This window comes from Hemiscyllium ocellatum, chromosome 42, assembly GCF_020745735.1.
Source record: "Hemiscyllium ocellatum isolate sHemOce1 chromosome 42, sHemOce1.pat.X.cur, whole genome shotgun sequence".
In the NCBI taxonomy this organism is placed as follows: Eukaryota; Metazoa; Chordata; class Chondrichthyes; order Orectolobiformes; family Hemiscylliidae; genus Hemiscyllium; species Hemiscyllium ocellatum.
The window spans coordinates 35,409,320-35,433,915 of record NC_083442.1 but is presented as its reverse complement, the minus strand read 5'-3'; the positions used below and the strand labels follow the sequence as shown (position 1 = coordinate 35,433,915).

At 44.7% G+C, this 24,596-nt stretch overlaps 1 protein-coding gene across 1 annotated transcript in view; it reads right to left on the bottom strand.

The window, feature by feature from the left end:
- Positions 1-23,502, bottom strand: part of snx33 (sorting nexin 33) — a 32,022-nt gene extending 8,520 nt beyond the window's left edge. Inside the window, exon 1 of the mRNA XM_060853597.1 lies at positions 21,778-23,502. Coding sequence (XP_060709580.1) covers positions 21,778-23,215 — 1,438 coding nt within the window. The 5' untranslated portion in view covers positions 23,216-23,502. The remainder of the gene's footprint in view (positions 1-21,777) is intronic.
- Positions 23,503-24,596: the final 1,094 nt, after the last annotated feature.

Below are 24,596 nucleotides of genomic sequence, written 5' to 3'. Positions count from 1 at the left end.
CACGTGTTAATGGATATCCAAAGAACACCAGCAAGATTCTGAAGCAATCTGCTTGACAGAATAGAGACTTGTCATGGTTTTCTACCTACACCAGACTAACATTTCTCAGCATGATTCCATAATTGCTGAATGACCTCCACTTACTTACTGCATTCCCATACGAAACCGAGATCAATGTAATTATGGAAACATCACTGACAGGAAGTTTAGCGTAGTGTTACATAAACATGGCACAGAGATTTAGTTTAGTAATTGTAGTTTGTTCTAGTTGTAACACTCAGCTAGGCCTCTGCTTACTGACTTTTTAATTGGAATTATATTGTTGACATTTTAATAGTTTCATTAGATTAGATTTGTCAGTGATGTTTAACAGTTGCAGTTGGCTAGATCTTTCAATGATGCCTCTATCAGCACACAGAGTAGACAATTATTTGTCCTTGAACCAATCTTAAACACCATTCCCACAATCAGAATGATTTTGTAATAGAATGTGTGCATTAAGCCCTCCCATACCTGTTAATCTATTACTGAGAAGCAAGAGAATACAGTCAACATAAAAGTTAATAACTGAAGTCATGTGATGCAACTTCTGATATTGGATTCCTGTACACAAATGGCTGCCAGAGATCATGGGAGTGATTTCAGAAAATGATATCATATCCTCTGGTTTACAGAGGATTTTAATAGATACCACAGGTGGACAAAATCACAACTGAGCCCAAGTTACACCAAATCAAAAGTTACCTTTAAAATCTTCAGAAAGTAATCGTTAGGAGTTTTAATAGAGTTGCTATCAAGAAATTGTTACCAGTAGAAAGAGGGTCAGGAACTATAGGGGCATAGATCCAAGGTAATTGACAAAGAAATATATGGGAGATGAGGAAATTCTTTTCATGCAGAAAGTTTTGACTAGTTGGAATGTGCTGTCTGAAAGGATGGTGGCAGCGGATTCCATAGGAATTTTCACAAGGGAATTGAAAAATTTACAGGACTGTGGGAAAAGTTTGAACTAATTAGAGGGACTTTTAGAGAGTCAGCAAATGCATGATGGGCTGAATGCCTTCCATCTGTACAAATCTATAGCAGCACAACAGATGTAGACACCGGCAACAAGGTGACCTTTCTGTCAGGCTGATTCCAGCCAGAACATTAAGCATAAATGAGACAACAGCAATAACAGCACTCTTAATACCTGCACTGACTGCAAATCACAAACTCAGCATTGATCCAGAAGCCAACATGGGGCCCTTGCAGTCTGCATGTTCACATCCATTAGCACTTACTCAGCTTTATCGGCACAGTCTTCAGGAAACGAGTTCACAGAATGTTTGCAGCCTTCTTTCAAATCTGGGAATGTCTGACCTTTCTATTTTCACACAATACTCCATTATGTGAAAAGAAAACAACATAAATAGAAATAAGAGAGGAATGTGAAAACTTAGGTTGGAAAAGAGACGTAATGGGTAACAGGAGAAATGAATGAACGGGTAAGAGACCTGCAATCAATTTTGATGTAAAATGATCTTTCCTTCTAGATGATGTTACTGGGCAAACAGAAACATCAGTATTACTGCAGTGAAAAACTAGCATGAGCACTTCCAAGAGAAAGACAAGGCTAAAGTTTCAAAAAAATGCAATCCTGGATGACAGCCATTCCCTATGAAGCAGCTCAGAGTAAACAGTGAGACCGGAAACTAAGAAAAAAATTCTGTTGGTTTCTGGAAAAGGACAGTCTGGTCTTCCAAACATTATGCAGTGGCTGACTGTAATTACAGTACCCTCTGAGCTGCTACCTTTAATGCAGTATCCCCCTTTCCTAATAACTCCCTCACTCAATTGTCTGAATGAAGACTAATGAGTTGCATTAAAGAATGTTAATACTATAATAACATTTTAATGGCCATGTTAAAACTAAAAATATCCCCAGCTACCTTTTTGATCTCCTGAAATTTCCTTGCATTGAGAGAAATGTGGCAAGTCATCAGATGGTCTGACAAAAACAGCATTAGTATCCAAATTTGGTCACTGTCTCGCTAGATCCCTCATTCTCAGATTTTCCTGTATCTCTCAAATCAACTTCCCGACCTGTTCTTCAAACCTCACCCTATCTACCAAGAAATATAATGACTGAATTTCTAGTGCATCATGTGAAACGTGCTGTGTGATTGCAATTGGGTGAAAAAGTTTAATCCGTTCTTCCGAGTGCTTTCACTTTTCTCCCTCTGGAACTTGAACATTCTTTTTATAAGGTGAAAGATTTGCCACTGTGATAATGCATGACACCCAGAGATACAAAAGTAGTGACTCAGCGGTATTTCAGTAAAAGTAGAATGAACACACACATACACACACACATTATAGAATTCCTGATTAGAGTGTAACCAAGCTGCATTATTAATGACATTGTCCATTATTTTACTGATGATTGAGAGTAGGCTGATGAGGTGGTAATTGGCCAGGTTGGATTTGTTCTGCTTTTGTGTACAGGACATATCTGGGTAATTTTGCACATCATCAGGTAGGCGCCAGTGTTCCAGCTGTACTAGGACAGCTTGGCTAAGGGAGCACCAAGTGTTGTAGGACAAGTCTTCAGTACTATTGCCAGATTGTGTCAAGGCCCTTAACGTTTGCAGTATGTGGGCGGCACGGTGGCAAGCACTGCTGCCTCACAGCGCCTGAGACCCGGGTTCAATTCCCGACTCGGGCGACTGACTGTGTGGAGTTTGCACGTTCTCCCCGTGTTTGCGTGGGTTTCCTCCGGGTGCTCCGGTTTCCTCCCACAGTCCAAAGATGTGCGGGTCAGGTGAATTGGGCATACTAAATTGCCCGTAGTGTTAGGTAAGGGGTAAATGTAGGAGTATGGGTGGGTTGCGCTTCGGCGGGTCGGTGTGGACTTGTTGGGCCGAAGGGCCTGTTTCCACACTGTAAGTAATCTAATCTAATCTAATTTAATAATGCCTCCAACCATTTCTTTATATCATGCGGAGTGAATCAAATCAGCTTAAGACTGGCATCCATGTTACTGGGGACCTGCAGAGGAGGCACGGTGGGTCATCCACACAGTACTTCCAGCTAAAGATCATTGCAAATACTTCAGCTTTGTTTTTTGCACTGATGTGCTGGTCTCCCCATTGTTAAGGTTGGGATATTTATGGAATCTCCTTCTCCATTGAGTTGCTTGTTTGTCCATTACCATTCATGACTAGATGTGGTAGGTCTGCAGAGTCTTGTTAGATTGATGAATGTTACTCTTTAGCCTCAACTAATGTTGATTTTGCTAGCACTGATCTCGCCTACTGCATGCTGTGTACCTGTATGCCTCTGTCTAAGGCTTTTTGATCTGTACATCTTTGCTTACTATGATCTGCCTGTACTACTCATAAACAAAGCTTTTCACTGTACTTCAATACACGTAACAATAAATCAATCAAAATGTGATCCGTTGGTTGTAGGACTGTCTAGCTCTGTCTATCACTTGCTGCTTATGCTGTTTGGCATGTAGGTAGCCCTGTTGGGTAGCTTCACCAGGGTGGCTGATGCTGGTCCTGGCATATCACCCGCAAACTTCTTTAGGTTCATCCCATTGGCTTGATCCCATGTTAGAATGGGGATAAAGTGATGCCAAAGGGTTGCAGATTATATTGGAGTAAAATTTTACTACTGATGATGACTACAGTGCCTCTTAAGTTGCTCGATCTGTTTTAACATTGTCCCATTTTGCATGGTGATAGTGTCAAACAACATGGTACATGGTATTCTCAATATGAAGGTGGGACTTTGTCTCCACAAGGACTGCGTATTTGATACTTTAATGAATAGATATATCTGCAGCTGGCAGATTGGTAAGGATGAGGTCAGGTATGTTTTTCCTTTTCGGTTGTTCCCTCACCACCTACCACAGACCCAGTATCTCAGTAGTGTCTTTAGGATTCAACTAGTTCAATCAGTGGTACGGCTGCTGAGCCATTCGTGTTGGCGAATATTAAAATCCGCCACCCAAAGCACTTTCTGTGCTCTTGCCAGCAAGCACTCCTGCCAACTGGTGTTCAATATGAAGGAGCATAGAGTCTTCAGCCAAGGGAGGGCAGGATGTGCAGATTTTCTCCTCTGTGTTTGACTTGATGCCATGAGACTTCATGGTGTCTGAAGTCAACATTAAAAACGCTAAGGCCTACTCCCTCTCTACAATTGTATTGCAACCTCTGCTCGGTCTGTCCCATTGGTGGCATAGGAAAGTAGACCAGACCAGATAAGGAGGGAAGATTTCCTTTGCTGAAGGACATTAGTGAACCAGATGGGTTTTTCCAACAACTGACAATGGTTTCAGGTATCCTCAGGGCACAAGAAACTGCTAGAAATATTCAAGTTCCATTTTAGATGCCCATTGAAGAAGTGTTCCAGGCAGAAAATAGTTTGAAAAATCTTACATTGGTTCCAACAATAAAAGCTGTAATCTCACGTCCCACACATCATTGCTGATCCTTAGCAAGAATGACTCAGTTGTTACAACAAACCCTCCCCTTTATCACCTTTTGGGCTGGTTGTTTTTCATTCATTGTATTTCACATTGTGGGTGAAGAAGGGTTTAAGTGTGTGCAAGTGAACACATGCTGCAACATGCATGAGAGAGAGTGAGAGCAGGTCAGTCACCATGTACACATTACTCCACAAACCCTCTCACTCACCCCCACCCACCCCATACCCACACTCCCACTCTCACACCCCATACCCACACTCTCACCACTCGCCCCCATACCCAGATACCCAACCCCTCATACCCACACTCTCACTCCAACCCCACCCTCTCACCCACACTCTCACTCCAACCCCACCCTCTCATCCACACTCCCACTCTAACCCCACCCTCTCACCCATACTCCCACTCTCACACCCCCATTCTCACCCATCCCCCACCCACACTCTCACCCACCAACCCCCACATTCTCACTCATACTCCCACTCTCACACCCCCATATCCACACTCTCACTCCAACCCCACCCTCTCATCCACACTCCCACTCTAACCTCACCCTCTCACCTACACTCCCACTCTCACACCCCCATACCCACACTCTCACTCCCCCACACATACTCTCACCCACCACCCCCCACACTCTCACTCATACTCCCACTCACACCCCCATACACCCTCACCCACCACCCCCACACTCTCACCCTCCACCCCCACACTCTCACTCTCACACACCCATACTCACACTCTCACCCACTCCAACACTCACCCACATACGCACCCATTCCCCAACCTCACCACCTGTATACTCCTTAATCTCATCCATCCAAACACACATCTCACCCCACTCCATCCAAATCGGATATATTCAGCTACAGGCACATACCCATTTGCGCACTCCCTCCATTACACTCAAAACAACGGCAGGTACACTCTCTACATGTGCAGACTCTGACATTTGCTGTCAGAACAAACACACACACTCTCTCACATATAGACACAACCTATGTATTTTCACACTTGGCAAAAATATATGAGCACACCAAGCCCCCATCTTTCAGTAACAGAGATAAGACACCAGCTCAGCCCTTGTGATCTGAGACAAAGAAGCTAGTAACTGGATTGAAATTCAAAGCCCATCAAGCACGCTTCACTGGTTTAAGAGGAGTAAGACAATCTGTCTCAGGTTTATTTTGACCATGACTCCTTGTACTGTGCTGTGGTCTCAATAATTCTACCTCCAGTCCGAGGACTCTGGTCTTCAACTGATCTCTTCCATTTCCCTACCCAAATCAAACATGGCCTGGATGCACTTTTTAAGACTAGTGTATCAGTGAAAGGATTCATATTCCTGACTCGTGCTGCCTTCCCGTTTCTTTGTGGGACCTCCTCCATAATTTATCTAATCTTCTTGCTTGCAATAACATTATTAATTTTTAAGTGCTGGTTGGAATACTGTGCTCAATTCTGGTCTCCATTTTATAAAAGGCAGTTTATAATTTCCTGGATTGATACCAAGACCATAATGCTACACCTGCCAGAAACACTGAATAGTTTGGAGCTCTTTTCTCTCAGAAAGAGAAGACTGAGGGTGATCTGATCGAAAACCTTATAATTAGGAAAATTTTGATAGAGTATTTTTGAAGTGCATGCTTCCGCGCAGGAAGTAGACAAGAATTAGGGCCACAAATATAAAATAAGCATCAATAATTTAATAGAGCCAGAACAGCTTGTGAAGGCCATTGAGTTTAGGCTGGCTGTCTGTAGAACATTCCAATCAAAAAGCATGGTGCTGGAAAAGCACAGCCGGTCAGGCAGCATCCGAGGAGCAGGAGAGTAGACGTTTTCAGTATAAGCTCTTCATCAAGACTGTGTGTGTGTGTGTGTGTGTGTGTGTGTGTGTGTGGGGGGGGGGGGGGGGGGGGGGGTGGGGGGGGGGGGGGGTGGTGGGGGTGCCCAAGGGGTGGAGAGATAAATGGGAGGGGGGTGTGGTTGGCGGGAATGTAGATGGGAATGTGATAGTTAGATGAAGGTGGGGAGTGAAGGTGATAGGTCGGAAAGCAGGGTGGAGCAGATAGGTGGGAAGGAAGATGGACAGGTAGGACAGGTCAAGAGGGTGGTGCTGAGTTGGAGGGTTGGATCTGGGATAAGGTGGGCAGAGGGGAAATGAGGAAACAGGTGAAATCCCAGTGAAATACCCAAACTGGTATGTCCCAGAAATGTTCTCTGAAACGTTCTGCAAGTTGGGGCCCTGAATTCCATGCACATGATCTGGCCCTATAACCCTGCGAGTTCAAATCCCTCAGATGCCTTTTGAAATAAGAAACGAAAGCGCTGTGGATGATGTAAATAAGAAGCAGAAACAGAAATTGCTGGAAAGGCTCAGCAAATTTGGCAGCATCTGTGGAGAGAAATCAGAATTAATGTTCCTGATCCAGTGACCCCTTCTCAGAATCCTCAGAAACATTAACACTAATTTCTCTCCACAGATGCTGCCAAACCTGATGAGCTTTATCCAGCAATGTCTGTTTTTGTGTCTTTTGAAATGTTTGATTGTCTTTACTTCCACCATCTTCATGGGCAGCAAGTGCCAGGACACTGTTGCATAAAAAAGTTCCTCCTTCCACCTCCTTGCATTCTTTTATCCAAAACCTTAACTGAGCTGAAAATGTGTTGCTGGTTAAAGCACAGCAGGTTAGGCAGCATCCAAGGAATAGGAAATTCGACGTTTTGGGCATAAGCCCTTCATCAGGAATGAGGAGAGTGTGCCAAGCAGGCTAAGATAAAAGGTAGGGAGGAGGGACTTGGGGGAGGGGTGATGGAGATGTGATAGGTGGAAGGAGGTCAAGGTGAGGGTGATAGGCCGGAGTGGGGTGGGGGCGGAGAGGTTAGGAAGAAGATTGCAGGTTAGGAGGGTGGTGCTGAGTTGAGAGAACCGACTGAGACAAGGTGGGGGGAGGGGAAATGAGGAAACTGGAGAAATCTGAGTTCGTTCCTTGTGGTTGGAGGGTTCCCAGGCGGAAGATGAGGCGTTCTTCCTCCAGCCGTCGTGTTGTTATGTTCTGCCGGTGGAGGAGTCCAAGGACCTGCATGTCCTCGGTGGAGTGGGAGGGAGAGTTAAAGTGTTGAGCCACAGGGTGGTTGGGTTGGTTGGTCCGGGCGTCCCAGAGGTGTTCTCTGAAGCGTTCCGCAAGTAAGCGGCCCGTCTCCCCAATATAGAGAAGGCCACATCGGGTGCCCGGACCAACCAACCCAACCACCCCGTGGCTCAACACTTTAACTCTCCCTCCCACTCCACCGAGGACATGCAGGTCCTTGGACTCCTCCACCGGCAGAACATAACAACACGACGCCTGGAGGAGGAGCGCCTCATCTTCCGCCTGGGAACCCTCCAACCACAAGGAATGAACTCAGATTTCTCCAGTTTCCTCATTTCCCCTCCCCCCACCTTGTCTCAGTCGGTTCCCTCAACTCAGCACCACCCTCCTAACCTGCAATCCTCTTCCTGACCTCTCCGCCCCCACCCCACTCCGGCCTATCACCCTCACCTTGACCTCCTTCCACCTATCACATCTCCATCACCCCTCCCCCAAGTCCCTCCTCCCTACCTTTTATCTTAGCCTGCTTGGCACACTCTCCTCATTCCTGATGAAGGGCTTATGCCCGAAACGTCGAATTCCCTATTCCTTGGATGCTGCCTAACCTGCTGTGCTTTAACCAGCAACACATTTTCAGCTCTGATCTCCAGCATCTGCAGACCTCATTTTTTACCCTTTTTATCCAAAACCTCAAACCAACATCTCTTCAATCTGTAACATCAGCTAATGTCAGTAATGGAAAGCAGCAAGGAATTCTGGAGAAACGCAGAATCCCCGACAGTATAACCAGACTATTCAACCCAACAGGTCCACACAATCTCTCCAAATAGCATCCCACCCAGACCCACCCCGTACCCTATCTTGTAACCCTGTATAATCTGTTATGATCCCAGATGAAAGCAATACTAGATAAATCAGATTACAGAAGGAAACCTGGTTTGATAGATCATATAGTTAATCTTAGTCATTGATTAACATGCTGGTCAGTGATGGTAACCTACTCACATCAGGATGCTGATGTTCTTTAACAATGGAACATTTATTATAGCTGAAAATGTGTTGCTGGAAAAGCGCAGCAGGTCAGGCAGCAACCAACATAATCAAACATTTATTATACTAAAGAAAAAACTACGTATATACAGAAGACAGTGAGAAACATTTTACATCTTTTAAATTCCTTTTCTGTGTTTACTGGCATGAATCTCACAATTCTGATAGTTTAAACTTCTTTCAGTTCTAACATCTTGGAGAATTCTAGCCAAGGACTCAGAAGCCTCACAGACTGGAAACCACTTCCGCTGTGAATGGTACCCCTGAATGAAGATGAAAAAGTTTGTTCACTTTCTAGGAGAAAAATTGCTCTCTTCTGGACCTTGAGTTCTTCTGAACAAAACCATTCATTCTTACATCAAAACTGCCGTAATGTGTTTACTCTGAATGCTATCAATCCAACAGTATAAATATTTTATCTATTAAAACGGGACGGGCCTTCCAGGCACTTGACTGCAGTCATATGTCTTTTTGGAACTGTTGCACTTTGGTCATTATCCAAATGACTTCTGACCTGTTTATAAAACAATCTTCATAGGATTAATTCACACAGCCACTGTCTCTATTTTAGAAACCAAATATCAAAATATATTACATATTATACAGCTTTCATCACAAAACCGCCGTGCCGATTTCAGATGAAGTAGCCAAGAATAGCGTGTAAATTGAAAACAGGATGTGGCCAAGGAATGATGTGTGTCTATACTTGACCTGTCAGTCTATGAAGCTGTTATTGGCTTAATAGGTAGAACACTAGAACTGCGCATCTCTTCCATGCTCTGTTTTTACCTTTCCCTCACATGTTGCACTCTCAGTGCTTCTTTATATCAGAATGCCACCACCTCTTGGATACCCTTTACAATGCATAGAAAAGAGGACCAGCTCAGCCTTGAAGTTAAGCCATGTTCCTTAGCGCGGCTGGTACAACACTGGACACAAACACAAACATGCAACAAAGAGTGCATGCAAAAAGACAATGTTGTTTCTTCTATAATAAAGAAGACGTCCCAAACCCTTCTGTAACCATCAACATGTGCCATCATATGGGAAGCCGGTGCATATAACTCTCTGAGCTGGTCTCAGCAAATTACAGTACTACCCAGATGGAGAAAGTGAAAATAGTGAGATGTGAAATATACAAAAACCAGTAAAATGGAAAATACTCATAAGTGAAATTTAATTTTAGGAAACCACCATTGTGACCTTTGTGCTCTCATGTCTTATGTTCATGCTAATGGGGCTGGACAGGAAATTTGTGGGATGTGATTCAGAGCCCCCCTGTTTGACCGTGAGACTCTTTAATAGACTGCCTGTGTGTACAACATTGCCAGCTGACAGCAAGTTTCATCAATGAGAACACTTCCCAACTGCTAAATCAAATGCGTTTTGCATGAATGCCGTTGACACTTGGAATTTTAATTAGAAATGTGTGAGGGAAAGGTAAAAACAGAGTGTGGAAGAGATGCACAGTTCTAGTTACTACATTGGGAATAGCACACTGTTGACAAAGTTCAGACCAAAGTGTACCTGATCTGTACATTCCGCACGACTCAGTGATATTCTGGTATGTTTTCATCTGTGTCAGTGAATAGCAGATACTGTTTCTGGTGCAAAGCTTTTCAGGCAGCGAAGGACAAGATATCACAAAACTACAAACAGAGCTAATTAAAAAGGAAAAACTGGTATTCTTATAGTATCTTTCATTATCTCAAACAATGCTTTATAGCTACTTAAGTACTTTTTAAAACATAGTCACTGTTATCGCGTAGGAAATACAGCAGTTAATTTGCATACCATTAGATTCCATAAATGGAAATAGATGAAGGCCAGATCATGTGCTTTTCTCAATTATTTTGATTGAGGGATAAATAGTGATGTGGATATTAAAGACAACTCCTGCCTTCTTAAAAATAATGTTGCAGGGTGAATGAGAAAGGAATTGGGGCCTTGGTTTAACATTTCATCCTAGATATGGCAAGATTGACAGTGCAGAACTTGGGCATCAAGAATGTCAGCCTGGACTTGCCTTCAGGTCTCTGAAATGAGGCGTTTCAGACTCAAGGAGAGAATACTACCCACTGAACAACAGTTAATATCATTTAAAGGGAAATCTACCATGATTTCACAAACTTTGATACGACAGTGAAACTGGTTACAGGTTCTCTTATAACTCGCATTTCATGAATGCAAATTCGCTGTAATGTAATTGACAAACTGTTTCTAAAGTACAAACACTTAAAACATGTGTTGGCTATAACATGATTACTTCACCAATATTTTAAGCAGTATTTCTAAAGCTCGATTTTTCTACAACACAGGGCTCCACAAGAACGCAACCATCGTGTTATAAAAGAATTACCTTTATTTGGCTTTTATCAGCTTGGGTGTGATCAATGTCAAGAATTGTTGCACTCCCTTTTTATTGGTTCCAGTTGAGTTGTTTAACAAGTTATCTAGAAATGACCTATTGCTAGTTGCATAAATTAACAACTCCAAGGAGAAAGAGTGAGACATGGAGGGGGACCTTCACTTCCATCTTTGATGCCATTGGAGTCAAAATTGATGTAACTGCATTCAGACATCACCTGTGGGATTGCTGATAATTTGCTGGGTTTTTTTTCTGAAAGTAGCTGCTTTTCTGATCAGATTTAAATCAGACCAAGAGGTCTCATACAGAAATTGCTGGAAAAGCTCAGCAGGTCTGGCAGCAAAAAGTAAAGAGGTTACTACTTAGCTAGGTCCAAGAAGATATTATCCAAGCCTAACTTAAACTAGCAGTCACACTCAGTTTCTCTTTGTGCACATTGTATTCAAGTTCCAGTCCTCCCCAATCCATTTTGGAGGATGAGGCATTGCTTCCAGCTTCTGTTACTGGGGAGCTAGGGAGGATAGCAGAGGCCAATCATACAGCAGTACATCAAAATATATTTTAACCTAATCTGCAAACAGGCAGAATCAAACATAATCCTGGTTTAATCATCTAACTTGAGTCTACTCCATACTGACGTTAGTAGAGATTAAGACTGAGTAATGTGTAAAGGTAGAATTGTACCGATCCCATGGGCTAGGTTACCAATACTGTCACAGCACAGACTGACTACAAGTGATCTTAAAGACACAATTAGATTATCCTAAGGAGGCCAATCCATTAAACCAATTGATTTCAGCACCTGATACGGATGGCTATAATCCCCATCAAAAAATTGTTTGGCCAATTTGCCAGCAATGAATTGCCCTTCGTTGGGTATGGTACTCCCACACTATGTCCTTTATAGAACCATCAAATATTTGCCAAACAGCATATGTGCATCTTGTGGCAACTTCCTTTTGACAGGCCCAGTCACTTTAAATCTCCTTTAAATATGTTCTGACCCTTGACTCAAAGCCACTCAGGACTGCAAAGTATGAACAGAACCTCTCAGGTGAGCATCAGTGTTCTCAGATGTGTAACTACAGGAGGTTTCATACAGGTTTCAGTCCCTTCTGTTGGATTATTAAACTTGTCCTACAGTCCCACACGACAGATATAGACCTGTCCCCATTCTACAGGTACGAGGTATATGACAGATGCACAGACCTTCCCAACATCTATGCAGACCCGTTCAACACGTACATAGACCCACTTGATCTTTGACTTTGCAAATTCCATATTAAAGAACGAAGACAAGCTTGCATTTCTGTAGCACCTTTACTGGGCTCAGGATATCCCAAACACTTTGCAGTCAATTAAATACTTTTGAAGTGTCGTCACTACAGTAGAATGGGAAACATGACAGTCAGTCCATGCACAGAAGGCTCCCGCAAATAGCAGTCTGTTAATGGCTATACAACTTATTTTACTTGGTGTTGGTATAAATATTGGCAAGCAAAGTAGGGAAAACTTCCCTCCCATTCTTTGAAATTCTCCCACTTAGTCCTTTACGTGCCCTTGAAAGGGCTGACACGATCTCAGTTCAAAGTCTCATCTACATGAGGGATCTCTGACAGTACAGCACTCCCCACAGTACTGCAGTGAAATGTCAGCCTGGTTTGGATGCTAGTAAATCAGAATGACACTTGAATTCATAAATTTCTCAGTCCCTTTCTGCAGCGTGAACGCATCTACTGTGCTTTTCTCCAGATTAGACCTCACACTATGTTAATACCATGGTCTTTTCCTTCCTTCAAAGTTAATTGCAAAAAGCGTAGCAATTATGCTTATACTTTATTTAAGTATCGCTTCTCCCATACTGGAGTTGGGATCCATTGAGCGTTTTCTGTTCCTTCAAAGCAGTTAACTGAAGAGGAATCAAACCTGAATCCTTGTGGTTTGAGCAGTTTAGCTATTTCCTGTCAAGGTCAGATGTGTAATTGAGAGAACTCATCATAAGAGATTGTTTGCCACAGATGATGTGAAGTGGATCTGTTTATTTTGAAACAATGGGATCCACTCCTGGTGGGTCCTAGTTTGTTATTGTATATCACTGGGGTACAGTACTTTTGGGGACAGATCTATATAACACTGGGGCATGGTATTGGAGGAGACAGATCTGTCACTGTATAACACTGTGATATAGTACTGGTGTGGACAGATTTGTCACTGTAGAACACTGAAGTCCTAGTTCTAATGGATACAGTCCATTGCTTTATGACACTGGATAAAGTACAGCTGGTTACAGGTTCATCACTACATAACATTTGGATCCAATATTCTTGCTGTATAACACTGAGGAGACAGCACGGCTGGATAGAGGTTTTCAGTAGGATATTGTACTCATCAACACAGGTCCATTGCTTTATAACACTTGATTTGTTTTAGCGAATATTGGTTTTGCTGACTGTGTCAGCATTTATTGTCCAACTCGTATTGCACTAGAGAAGGTGGTGGTGTGCTGCCTTCTTGAACGACTGCAATCGAGTTGCTGTGGGTAAACCCACCATGGTGTTAGGAGTGGAGTTCCAAGATTTTGACTCAGTGACACTGAACGAATGTCAATATATTTCCACGTCAGAATGGTAAGTGATTTAGACAGGAACTTGCAAGTGGTGGTATTCCATATATCTGCTGCCTTTGATGTTCTAACTGGTGGTGGTTGTAGATTTGGAAGGTGCTGCCTAAGGAGAATTTCTGCAATGCATCTTGTAAATGGTACACATTACTGACGACTGAGCATCAGTGGTGAAGGAAGTGAATGTTTGTAGATATGGTGCCAGTTAAGCAGTCTACTTTGTCCTGGATGGTGCTATGCTTCTCGAGTGTTGTTGGAGCTCATCCACCCAAGTGGGGAGTATTCCATCACATTTCTGACTTGTGCCTTTGTAAGTGGAAGACAGGCTTTAGGGACTCAGGAAGTGAGCTACTCATTGCAGAACCCACTCTTGTAGCCATAACCTTTCTAAATCCAGTCCAGTTTCTGGTCAATGGTAACCCGTAAGATATTGATACTGAGGGACTGAACATCGATAATGTCTTTGAATATCAAGGAGTGTTTTGTTAGATTCTCTCTTGCTGGCAAGGCCATTGTTTGTTAATTGTGTGGCACGTATGTTACCTGTCACTTGTTAGCCCAAGTCAGGATATTTATCTAAGTCTTGAGGTTTTGAACATGGACTGCTTCAGTATCTGAGGAGATATACATGGTGCTGAACATTGTGCATCATCCGGAGCTGAATGGACTGACTCCAACATGCACAACCATCTTCCTTTCTGCTCAGTATACTAAAACACCATGATACCTCACTGGAACCAGATGAGAGCAGTCCCATCCAGCTAGACAGTATTTTGTTTTTTCAGTGGAAAAATCTGCTTTATTCATAGAAAGAAATCTTTATGTTCATGTACTGTTAAGGAAGCCATTCAGATCTATACTATCTTTACTTATAGAAAACAAATTAAGTCTTGATGTTTACCATTCTCTATATTTACAATCAATCTCTTGGCATTTAGCTGGGCATTAGCAGGGCCCAATTACTGAATGGAACTCTATTATTCTTTGGCAGCGGTCTTTACCCATTGTGCCTTGGCTGCAGCTGTCCCCATTAATACATACCTCAGGACGCAGTCCTGGACCTTAGAATGTGCCAGTCAGGGTCAACTCCTTCAACTTTATTCCTGATGAAGGGCTTTTGCCCGAAACGTTGATTTCGCTGCACTTTGGATGCTGCCTGAACTGCTGTGCTCCTCCAGAACCACTAATCCGGAATCTGGTTTCCAGCATCTGCAGTCATTGTTTTTAACCTCTTTCAACTGGAAAACCAGCAAGTTTCAGGCAGACCAAAGAGGGTCTTTCAACAAGTTGACGGTCCTCCAAGCACAGTTGATGTTTGTTTCAGCATGCGACCTGAGGAACAGATTGTAGTTTACAGCGTCCCGCGTCACGGAGCTGCTCGGGATGAACCTCGACAAACACCACTGCATTCCTCTCCAGACTTCCTTTGCTTAGGCACATTCCAGAAGGAGCTATGTGACAGTCTCATCCCCTCAAAAGCTGTTTCGAGAGCAGCGTGTGGTGGCGCAGAGAGTCCGGCACGCATAAGGATTTACAGGTAGAGCTCTTCTCACCATCAGCCAAGCAATGTCCCGATGCTTGTTTGAAAATTCTGACAATGAGGCATTCTGCCAAATGACTTTGGCAGTCTGTTCAGGGAACCGTTCCACAGGATCTACCCTCTCCTTTTCCCAAAGGGTCTCAAGGAAGCTATATGCTGACAGATTCCTGATGAACTTGTGGTCAAATATGTTTTCCTTCCCAAATTTATCCACGAAGGACAGGTAATACACTCCTCCCGCGAGGAGGTTAAGCAATTCATCAACTTCACCAACACATTCCATCCCGACCTTTAATTCATCTGGACCATCTCTGACACTTCCCTCCCCTTCCTGGACCTCTCCATCTCCATTAATGAGGACCGACTTGACACTGACATTTTTTTACAAACCCACCGACTCCCACAGCAACCTGGATTACACCTCTTCCCACCACCTGCAAAAAATGCCATCCCATATTCCCAATTCTTCCACCTCCATCGTATCTGCTCCCAGCACCACCAGTTCCACCACAGAACACACCAGATGGCCTCCTTCTTTAGAGACCGCAATTTCCCTTCCCATGTGGTTAAAGACACCCTCCAACACATCTTGTCCACATCCCGCCTTTAAACCCCACCCCTCCAACCATAACAAGGACAGAACCCCACTGGTCCTCACCTTCCACCCTACCAACCTTCACATAAATCACATCATCCGACAACATTTCCACCACCTCCAAATGGACCCCACCACTAGGGATATATTTCCCTCCCCACCCATTTCCGCAAAGACCATTCCCTCCGTGACTACCTGGTCAGGTCCACGACCCCCAACAACCCACCCTCCCATCCTGGCACCCTCCCTTGCCACCGCAGGAATTGCAAAACCTGCGCCCACACCTCCTCCCTCACCTCCATCCAAGGTCCCAAAGGAACTTCCACATCCATCAATGTTTTACCTGCACATCCACCAATATCATTTATTGTATCCGTCACTTCTGATGTGGTCGCCTCTACATTGGGGAGATTGGACGCCTCCTAGCAGAGTGCTTTAGGGAACATCTCCGGGACACCCGCACCAATCAACCACACCGCCCCGTGCCCAACATTTCAACTCCCCATTCCACTCTGCCGAGGACATGCAGGTCCTGGGCCTCCTCCACTGCCACTCCCTCACCACCCGACGCCTCATCTTCTGCCTCAGAACACTTCAACACCATGACATCAATGTGGATTTCACCAGTTTCCTCATTTCCCCTTCCTCCACCTCACTCCAGCTCCAACCTTCCAGCTCAGCACCCCCCTCATAACCTGTCCTACCTGCCTATCTTCCTTTCCACCTATCCACTCCAGCCTCCCTCTCTGGCCTATCACCTTCATCCCCATCCCCATTCACCCATTGTGCTCTTTACTACCTTCCCCCACCCTCCTCTCTGACCTATCACCTCCATCCCCACTCTTATTCACCTATTGTACTCCATGCTACTTTCTCCCCACCCCCACCTCCTTTATCTCTCAACTCTGCAGGCACCCTGCCTCTATTCCTGATGAAGGGCTTTTGCCACAAACGTCAATTTTCCTGCTCCTCGGATGCTGCCTGACCTGCTGTGCTTTTCCAGCACCACTCTAATCTCGACTCTGGTTTCCAGCATCTGCAGTCCTTGTTTTTACCTAGGTAATACACAACAGTCCAACTACTTGGAGCATTCTGTGGTAGTGAGACCAGGCCAATCCGAGAGAGCTGGAGGTGGATGCTATGTTCATCCTGTCAAAAGCCTACAGACAGCTCAGTTGGAATGTGGTGGAATAGCTCTTCTTTGTCATACTGACACCATTGTCACTGCTCCATTTTTATCCTTTTGAAAGTTTATTATTAAACTATTCAAACCAGTCTGTCCAGAAGTGAAAAGCGTTGATAGGCTAATTGCATAGATGAGTGTGCGACACATGTATAATAAGTTCTTTCCTGAGCACTCGAAAAAACAAACTTCTCAGTGGCTGAGTCAAATACCACTTCCCAACTCCACAATTCAAACACGGTACTGCTTGGCTTGTACTGAAACAATCGCAGACCCTCATGATGCAGAACAACTATTTCTACTGCCTGTGAGTTCAGAGCTGTATGTTCTAATCATCTCCATAACATTCTGGTTTCCCAGGTACAAGTGAAAAATGTCCATATTACAGAGGAGGCAGTGCTGGATGTCTTGAAATGCATAAAGGTAGATGAATACCCAGGACCTGGTCAGGTGTACCCTAGAACCCTGTGAGATGCCAGGGAAATGATTGCTGGACGTCTTGCTGAGATATTTGTATCATCGATAGTCACAGGTGAGGTGCCAGAAGACTGGAGGTTGGCTAACGTGGTGCCACTATTTAAGAAAGGTGGTAAGGATAAACCAGGGAACTAATGACCAGTGAGCCTGATGGTTGTTGAAGGGAATCCTGAGGGACAGGATGTACATGTATTTGGAAAGGGCTGATTAGGGATAGTTAACATTACTTTGTGCATGGGAAATCATGTCTCATGAACTTGATGGAGTGTTTTGAAGAAGTAACAAAGAGGATTGATGAGGGCAGAGTGGTAGATGTGATCTCTTTGGACTTCAGTAAGGTGATTGACAAGGGTCACCATGGGAGACTGGTTAGATCTCCTGAAATACAAAGAGAACTAGCCATTTGGATACAGAATTGGCTCGAAGGTAGAAGAGGGTGGTGGTGGTGGAGGGTTGTTTTTCAGACTGAAGGTCTGTGATCAGTGGAATGCCACAAGGATTGATAGTGGGTCCACTACTTTTCAGTATTTATATAAATGATTTGGATGCGAACATAACAGGAATAGTTAGTAAGTTTGCAGGTGACACCAAAATTTGAGGCGTAGTGGACAGCATAGAAGGTTATCTCAGATTACAAAGGGATCTTGATCAGATGGGCCAATGGGCTGAGTGGCAGATGGAGTTGAATTTAGATAAATGTGAGGTGCTGCACTTTAGGAAAGCAAATCTTAGCAGGACTCATACACTTAATGATAAGGTCCTAGGGAGTGTTTCTGAACAAAGAGACCATGGAGTGCAGGTTCATAGTTCCTTGAAAGTGGAGTCACAGGTAGATAGGATAGTGAAGAAGGCATTTGGTATGCTTTCCTTTATTGGTCATAGCACTGAGTACAGGAGTTGGGAGGTCATGTTGCAGCTGTACAGGAAATCGGTTAGGCCAGTTTTGGAGTTTGCACGCAATTCTGGTCTCCTTCCTATCGGAAGGATGTTGTGATAATTGAAAGGGTTCAGAAAAAATTTACAAGGATGTTGTCAGGGTTGGAGGATTTGAGCTACTGGGAGAGACTGAACAGGTCGGGGCTGTTTGCCCTGGAGCGTCGGAGGCTGAGGGGTGGCCTTTTAGAGGTTTATAAAATCATGAGGGGCATGGATAAGGTAAATAGACAAGGTCTTTTCCCTGGGGTGGGGAATCCAGAACTAGAGGGCATAGGTTTAGGGTGAGAGGGGAAAGATATAAAAGGGACCTAAGGGGCAACTTTTTCACGCAGAGAGTGGTATGTGTATGGAATGAGCTGCCAGAGGATGTGGTGGAGGCTGGTACAATTGCAACAGTTAAAAGGCATCTGGATGGGTATATGAATAGGAAGAGTTTGGAGGGATATGGGCCGGGTGCTGGCAGGTGGGACTAGATTGGGTTGGGATATCTGGTTGGCATGGACGGTTTGGACCAAAGGGTCTGTTTCCGTGCTATACAACTCCATGACTCTAAGTAGATAGTCATTTGTGGGGCGAGGGAACTATGTGCACTCACTGCTAAGCCTTTTGCAATGACAGAAAATCTACCACTCAGAGGAACCAGTAAAGTCTGCTTAGAAATAATCCTACTGTGCCTACTGTCCACATATACATGCCTGCAGATCTGAGCAGGCACAACCAGGTGAATTATCAGTGAGATGTGGTTGCAAGTTCCTTTTGCATTCTATTTCAGGAAATATAGACCTACAATTTTATGGAACTTTTCAGGTCCTCAGGATATCTGAAAGCACTGACAGCCAGTGATGTACTTTTTGAAGTTTACTCCCTGATGTAGTGTAGGAAACATAGCAGCCAAATGGTGCACAGCAAACTTTAGCACAAAAAGCAATGTGAAAATCAGCAATGCTTTTGTTTTAGGGATGTTGGTTCTCATGAGGGAGAATTCCGCTGCTATTCCTCTTACCAAGTGTCTCATCTGGAAGATAGCACTTTCACCAATGTGGCATTCCCTTAGTACTTGCTGGCAGCAGACATCTCAATACACTGGAGCAATACCACCAACACTCTCTGCACTAAATCCTGCAAGTCCACTGGAAGAAAGTTCCACGAACACTAGTCCTCAACCAGGGCAACATCCCCAGCATCGAGGCACTGACTACCTTTGATTGGCTACAACAGACTAGGCACATCATCCACATGACCATCACGAGACTCCCCAAGCAGGTGCTCTACTCCCGGGTGGAGGGAAGAAGCACCTCAGTGATACATTGGCAAAGTACTGCATTCCCACAGACACCTGGGAATCCAACACCATCCAAAATGGAGGAGGAGCATCCAAGAAGGTTTTAAAGAGGTGCTGTCAGGTAAAGAAATGGAAGCCATGCGAAAACAGTGAAAGGAATGCACTGCCACACCAATGCTCCACCCACCCGTTCCTGTGACCACCACCTGTCACAAGTGTAACTGAGCCTGTAGTAGCCACTTCAGTCCATATAGCCACCAATGGACTCACTCTGATAATGGAAGAGAGTCCTCGTCGTTAAAAAGGGACTGCCAATGATGGTGAGTACTTGCTGAAATGCTTGTAGTTCATTGTGACTCTGAAGCATTCATCCAGGCTGTCAAGGAGTGAGAGTTCCCAGTGTCAGCTGTATTGCCGTGGAGAGGTAAGTGTCAGATCCATCCCTCCCTCAACTAAGCTTCGTGTCAGCACTGCCCACTGCTTCGCTGCTTCTGGGCTGTGCCAGAGGACACAGATGAGACGAAGGGTTTCAAAACACAAAATGGGAGAGGCTAAAGCTCAATTTAACACTCAAGATCCATTTCCCTAATTTCTCAATAACCAATCGTTGGAAGAACGCATTTCCCTTTAAGGCGAAGGCACAAATAAATACATTATAATTTAAGACTCTGATGAAATCTAGTTTCAATATAGGAGAAAGTGAGGACTGCAGATGCTGGAGATCAGAGTCAAAACGTGTGGTGCTGAAAAAGCACAGCCAGTCAGGCAGCATCCGAGGAACAAGACAGTTGACGTTTCGAGTATAAGCTCTTCATCAGGAATGTGGGTGAGGAGGGGGCCCAAAAGAGCTCAGAGATAAATGGGAGGGGGATGGGGCTGTGGCCGGCGGGGAGGGAAGGTAGCTTGGAATGCAATAGGTAGACAAAGTGGGGGGTGATGGTGATAGATCCGAGCAGAGGGTGAAGTGGATAGGTGGGAAGGAAGATGGACAGTTTGGACAATTCAAGACAGCAATACCGCGTTGGAGGGTTGAATCTGGGGTGAGGTGGGAAGAGGGGAGATTACAAAACTGGTGAAATTGACATTGATCCTCTGTGGTTGGAGGATCCCAAGGCAGAAGATGAGGTGTTCTTCCTCCAGGCATCTAGGTGCCTAAGATTTGGCAGTGGAAGAGGCCCAGACCTTGCATGTCCTTGGTGAAGTGGGAGGAAGAGTTGAAGTGTTCGGCCACAGGGTGGTGGGGTTAATTGGTGCATGTGACGCAGAGATGTTCTCTGAAACCTTCCGCAAATTGTGTCCTGTCTTCCCAATGTAGAGGAGACCTCATCGAGAGCAATGCACAGAGTAGATGAGGTGTTTGGATGTGCAGAAAAAGCTCTGCCGGATGTGGAAGAATCCTTGGGGCCTTGGATGGAGGTGGGGGGGAAGGTGTGAGTGTCTCGTTGAAGGTTCTAAGCCACAGTCTTTATTCTGGTCAATAGAGATGGAGTAATGAGTCCAATAAACATAGATTGCACACATCTTAACAATCTGTGCATCTTCCTGGAGTTCACACAGCCCCTGTGTAACACACAACAGCTTCCCACAGTCCGACCCTTTTCTCTGATATAGCAAACCCATATAGTTCCTTCAGCAGGATGTAAATTCAATCCATCAACTCCCCTTATTTAATATAATGAATTATTCACTCCATACATTTTCAGTGGTACACACTGCTTAGTATGCACAACTCTCTCGCAGTGTGATACACTGCTCCTTATGTAACATATCTAGTGGTTTTCAGTGCAACAAATTCTCATACAATACTGCTTATCTATATGGCCTATTTGATATAAACCTCGGTTCACTCTGTACAGCTATTTTGCTTGCCCACTATCAATAACATCTTTCCCTTGAGCAGGACAAGATCATCACAGAGATTATTAATACAATGAATGTCCTTGGACATTTAGTGGAACAAATAACAGATATATATCAACGGAGCAGGAAAGATAAGATTGAGGTTGAAGGCAGTTTCTTTTCTGTACCCAGCAATTATGAACTGGCACCAACTCATTTATGGTGAGGTCCCAACTTGAGAGGATCAACAAAAGTTGTTCATACCAACGCGAACCTCAATATTTTTTGAGATCTGCTATAATTGAGTGGTAAGCTTACCTTTCTGAACATGAATGATATCTGGGAAATTGGACAGTAGGCCTTGGTACAGGGAAAGTGTGTCCAACATATGGAACAGATCATTCTTGGGCTGTTCTGCAAACAACTCTCCAATGGCTTCATACGTTTTGCCAGTGTTGAAAATGGCCTTGTTCAGAGGGACTGCAAGATGTGGTTGATCCAATTCAAATGCCTGACTTATTGAATTAAAAGCATTGCCTAATTTCTGAAATTCCTTCCTGAAGCCTCCAACATGTTTGCGGCAGAGGTCTGTGGCCACATTGGTCAGTTGCAGCACACTGTCATCCATCCTCTTGGAGAAGGTTTTGAATGTGTCCACTCTCTCCTCCACATCCTGAAGATCCTGATGCTCCTGTGGGATTTGGATGGTCAGGAAAGAATTGGCACCGACTAATTCATCTTTTTCCATCCGTCTTTTTCCCTGTTTCCAGGCCCTGTCATCTGTGCAAGTTAGGAAGTGCTGAAATCCCTCGTATTGGGAAAGCACTGGATGGCTTGTCATGTGGTCCATCCACAGAATCAAGCGTCTCTTGCGCTTCTCAATGAAATCATCTTCGAATCGGCCAGTGGCCTGTTTCTCTGGCAGATGTGGCACAGAGATGACAGAGAACTTGTGCAGCAGCCTGTTGTGTAGCCAGTCAAAGTGTTTGTAGCGACGATAAACAGGGTTGTTGGTTTGACTAGGCGTCAGCTTGTAGGAAATGTAACTCTTGATGCCTTTAAACTTGGTTTGCTTGGTGGGTTCCTCAATGGTACAGGTAAAGGGGTGAGGGCTCTCACTCCACTGAGGCCCATCAGGGCTCATCACCACACCGTAGGTTTCTGAAGTCTTAAAGACAGCAGGTACCTCACCCAGAATGAATGCCTCTCCTCCAGATCTAACAAAACTTGAGAAACGGTTGAAGTTCTTGCCCACAGCACTGCTTTTAGTGCTCAGCCTGCTGGCAGTGCTGTCCTGCCTCTCCACTGATGGCTTTTGCCTGTACATCACGTTAGGATATGGGGAGACTGTGTATGGATGGAGGTGATTGTGGCCATTGGTGTTACTGGACACACCAGGTTCATCGAACACAGTGGAAGAGTCATCCCAGTCATCCCAATCATCATCATCATCTTCCTCATAGCTGCCCAGTTGGTAGGAGGAGGCTGAACTGGGGGAGTAAATTGCAGAGTGATTCCCTGGTGAGTGGTGAGTGAAAGTGGAATTGGAAGTGTATGGTAAGGGTGTGCTGGGCTTGAGAATTTCCACATAAGAAGCTGGAAAGAGCCCTTTGTCTCCTCGACTGTTCTGGCCTTCCAGCCAACCGTCCAAAGACTTCTCGTTAAAAACCAGCAGCTGCTCGTTTTCCTGGATGCTGATCTCCTCGGGGTTCTCACTCTGGAAGCTGTAAAGAGCTTTGGCTTTGATGGAAGCCATGGTCCAGGGATGGGGAAGGGGGCTGCAGCAGTACCTCCTCGGGGATCTGGCAGCTGGAGGTGGGTGCGGACTATCGCTTCAACTCACTCCTCTCCAGCTCGGCTTTCTGCAGCCGGGAAAAGGACGGCGGGCGGCTGGTTCCAGCTCCTACCGACTCCCCTGCTCCGAGTACATTGTTCAGCTCGGCAATTTGTTCCTTGCGTCCAAGTCCCAGCTGTAAGCTGTGTCCCGGGAGTCTGTGACCTCTCAAGCGATGGCTGCGGCCAAACTCCTCTTTGTTATGATGAGCTCCCGTACTTTGACGCGCAGCAAAAGTTTTGCAGTTTGCAAAAGAAGTTCGCGAGTGCCCTCTAGGTATTGGATATTGGACACTCCAAGGAAACACATCCCACTGATCCTGCCGGGATCAAGGCAGGCACTGACTGCTGGGGTTTGTTCCGGTCAGCACCCCCCTCCCTCCGTCCATGGGAACTAATCAACCAGGGTAAGGGTTTTGTGGGTTCTTTGACCATTGGGCTCCGGCCAAATTAGAGCACAGGGACACGAGGAGGCCACAACATTGTGCACTATGATCATGGTGGACATGGGGTGGGAGAGAACAGGGGATAGAAAAAGATTCTGGAATCTAGCGCATTTTATCTTTCCAAATAGCGTGCAGAGATTTTATGCAAACAAACACAGAGTGTACTGGAGAGTACAGCGAGTGTTTGAAACGTTAAAATGAAACAAGTGACTGCGGATGTTGGAAATCTGAAACAAAAAATAGAAATTGCTGGAGAAACTCAACAAGTATGGCTGCATCTGTTACACTCTCTACACTGCTGCCTGACTAAGTTTCTCCGGCAATTTAACATAGAACAGTACAGCACAGAACAGGCCCTTCAGCCCACGATGTTGTGCCGACCACTGATCCTCATGTCTGCACCCTCAAATTTCTGTGACCATATGCATGTCCAGGAGTCTCTTAAATGTCCCCAGTGACCTTGTTTCCACAACTGCTGCTGGCAACACATTCCATGCTCTCACAACTCTCTGTGTAAAGAACCCACCTCTGACATCCCCTCTATCTTTCCTCCAACCAGCTTAAAACTATGACCTCTCATGTTAGCCATTTCTGTCCTGGGAAATAGTCTCTGGCTATCGTCTCTATCTATGCCTCTCATTATCTTGTATACCTCAAAACCTTCTGTTTTTGTTTCAGATTTCCAACATCTAAAGCCATTTATTTCATTTTAATGTTTCAACAATAACAGGAATTACTGGAGAAACCGCTGAGATTCTTTATGTTTATTTCAGTCACTTTAGTGCTGTATGGGCAATTATATCACCTCCATCAAACTATACCTTATGTCATGGAACTGGTGTCAAAGTATAGACAAGA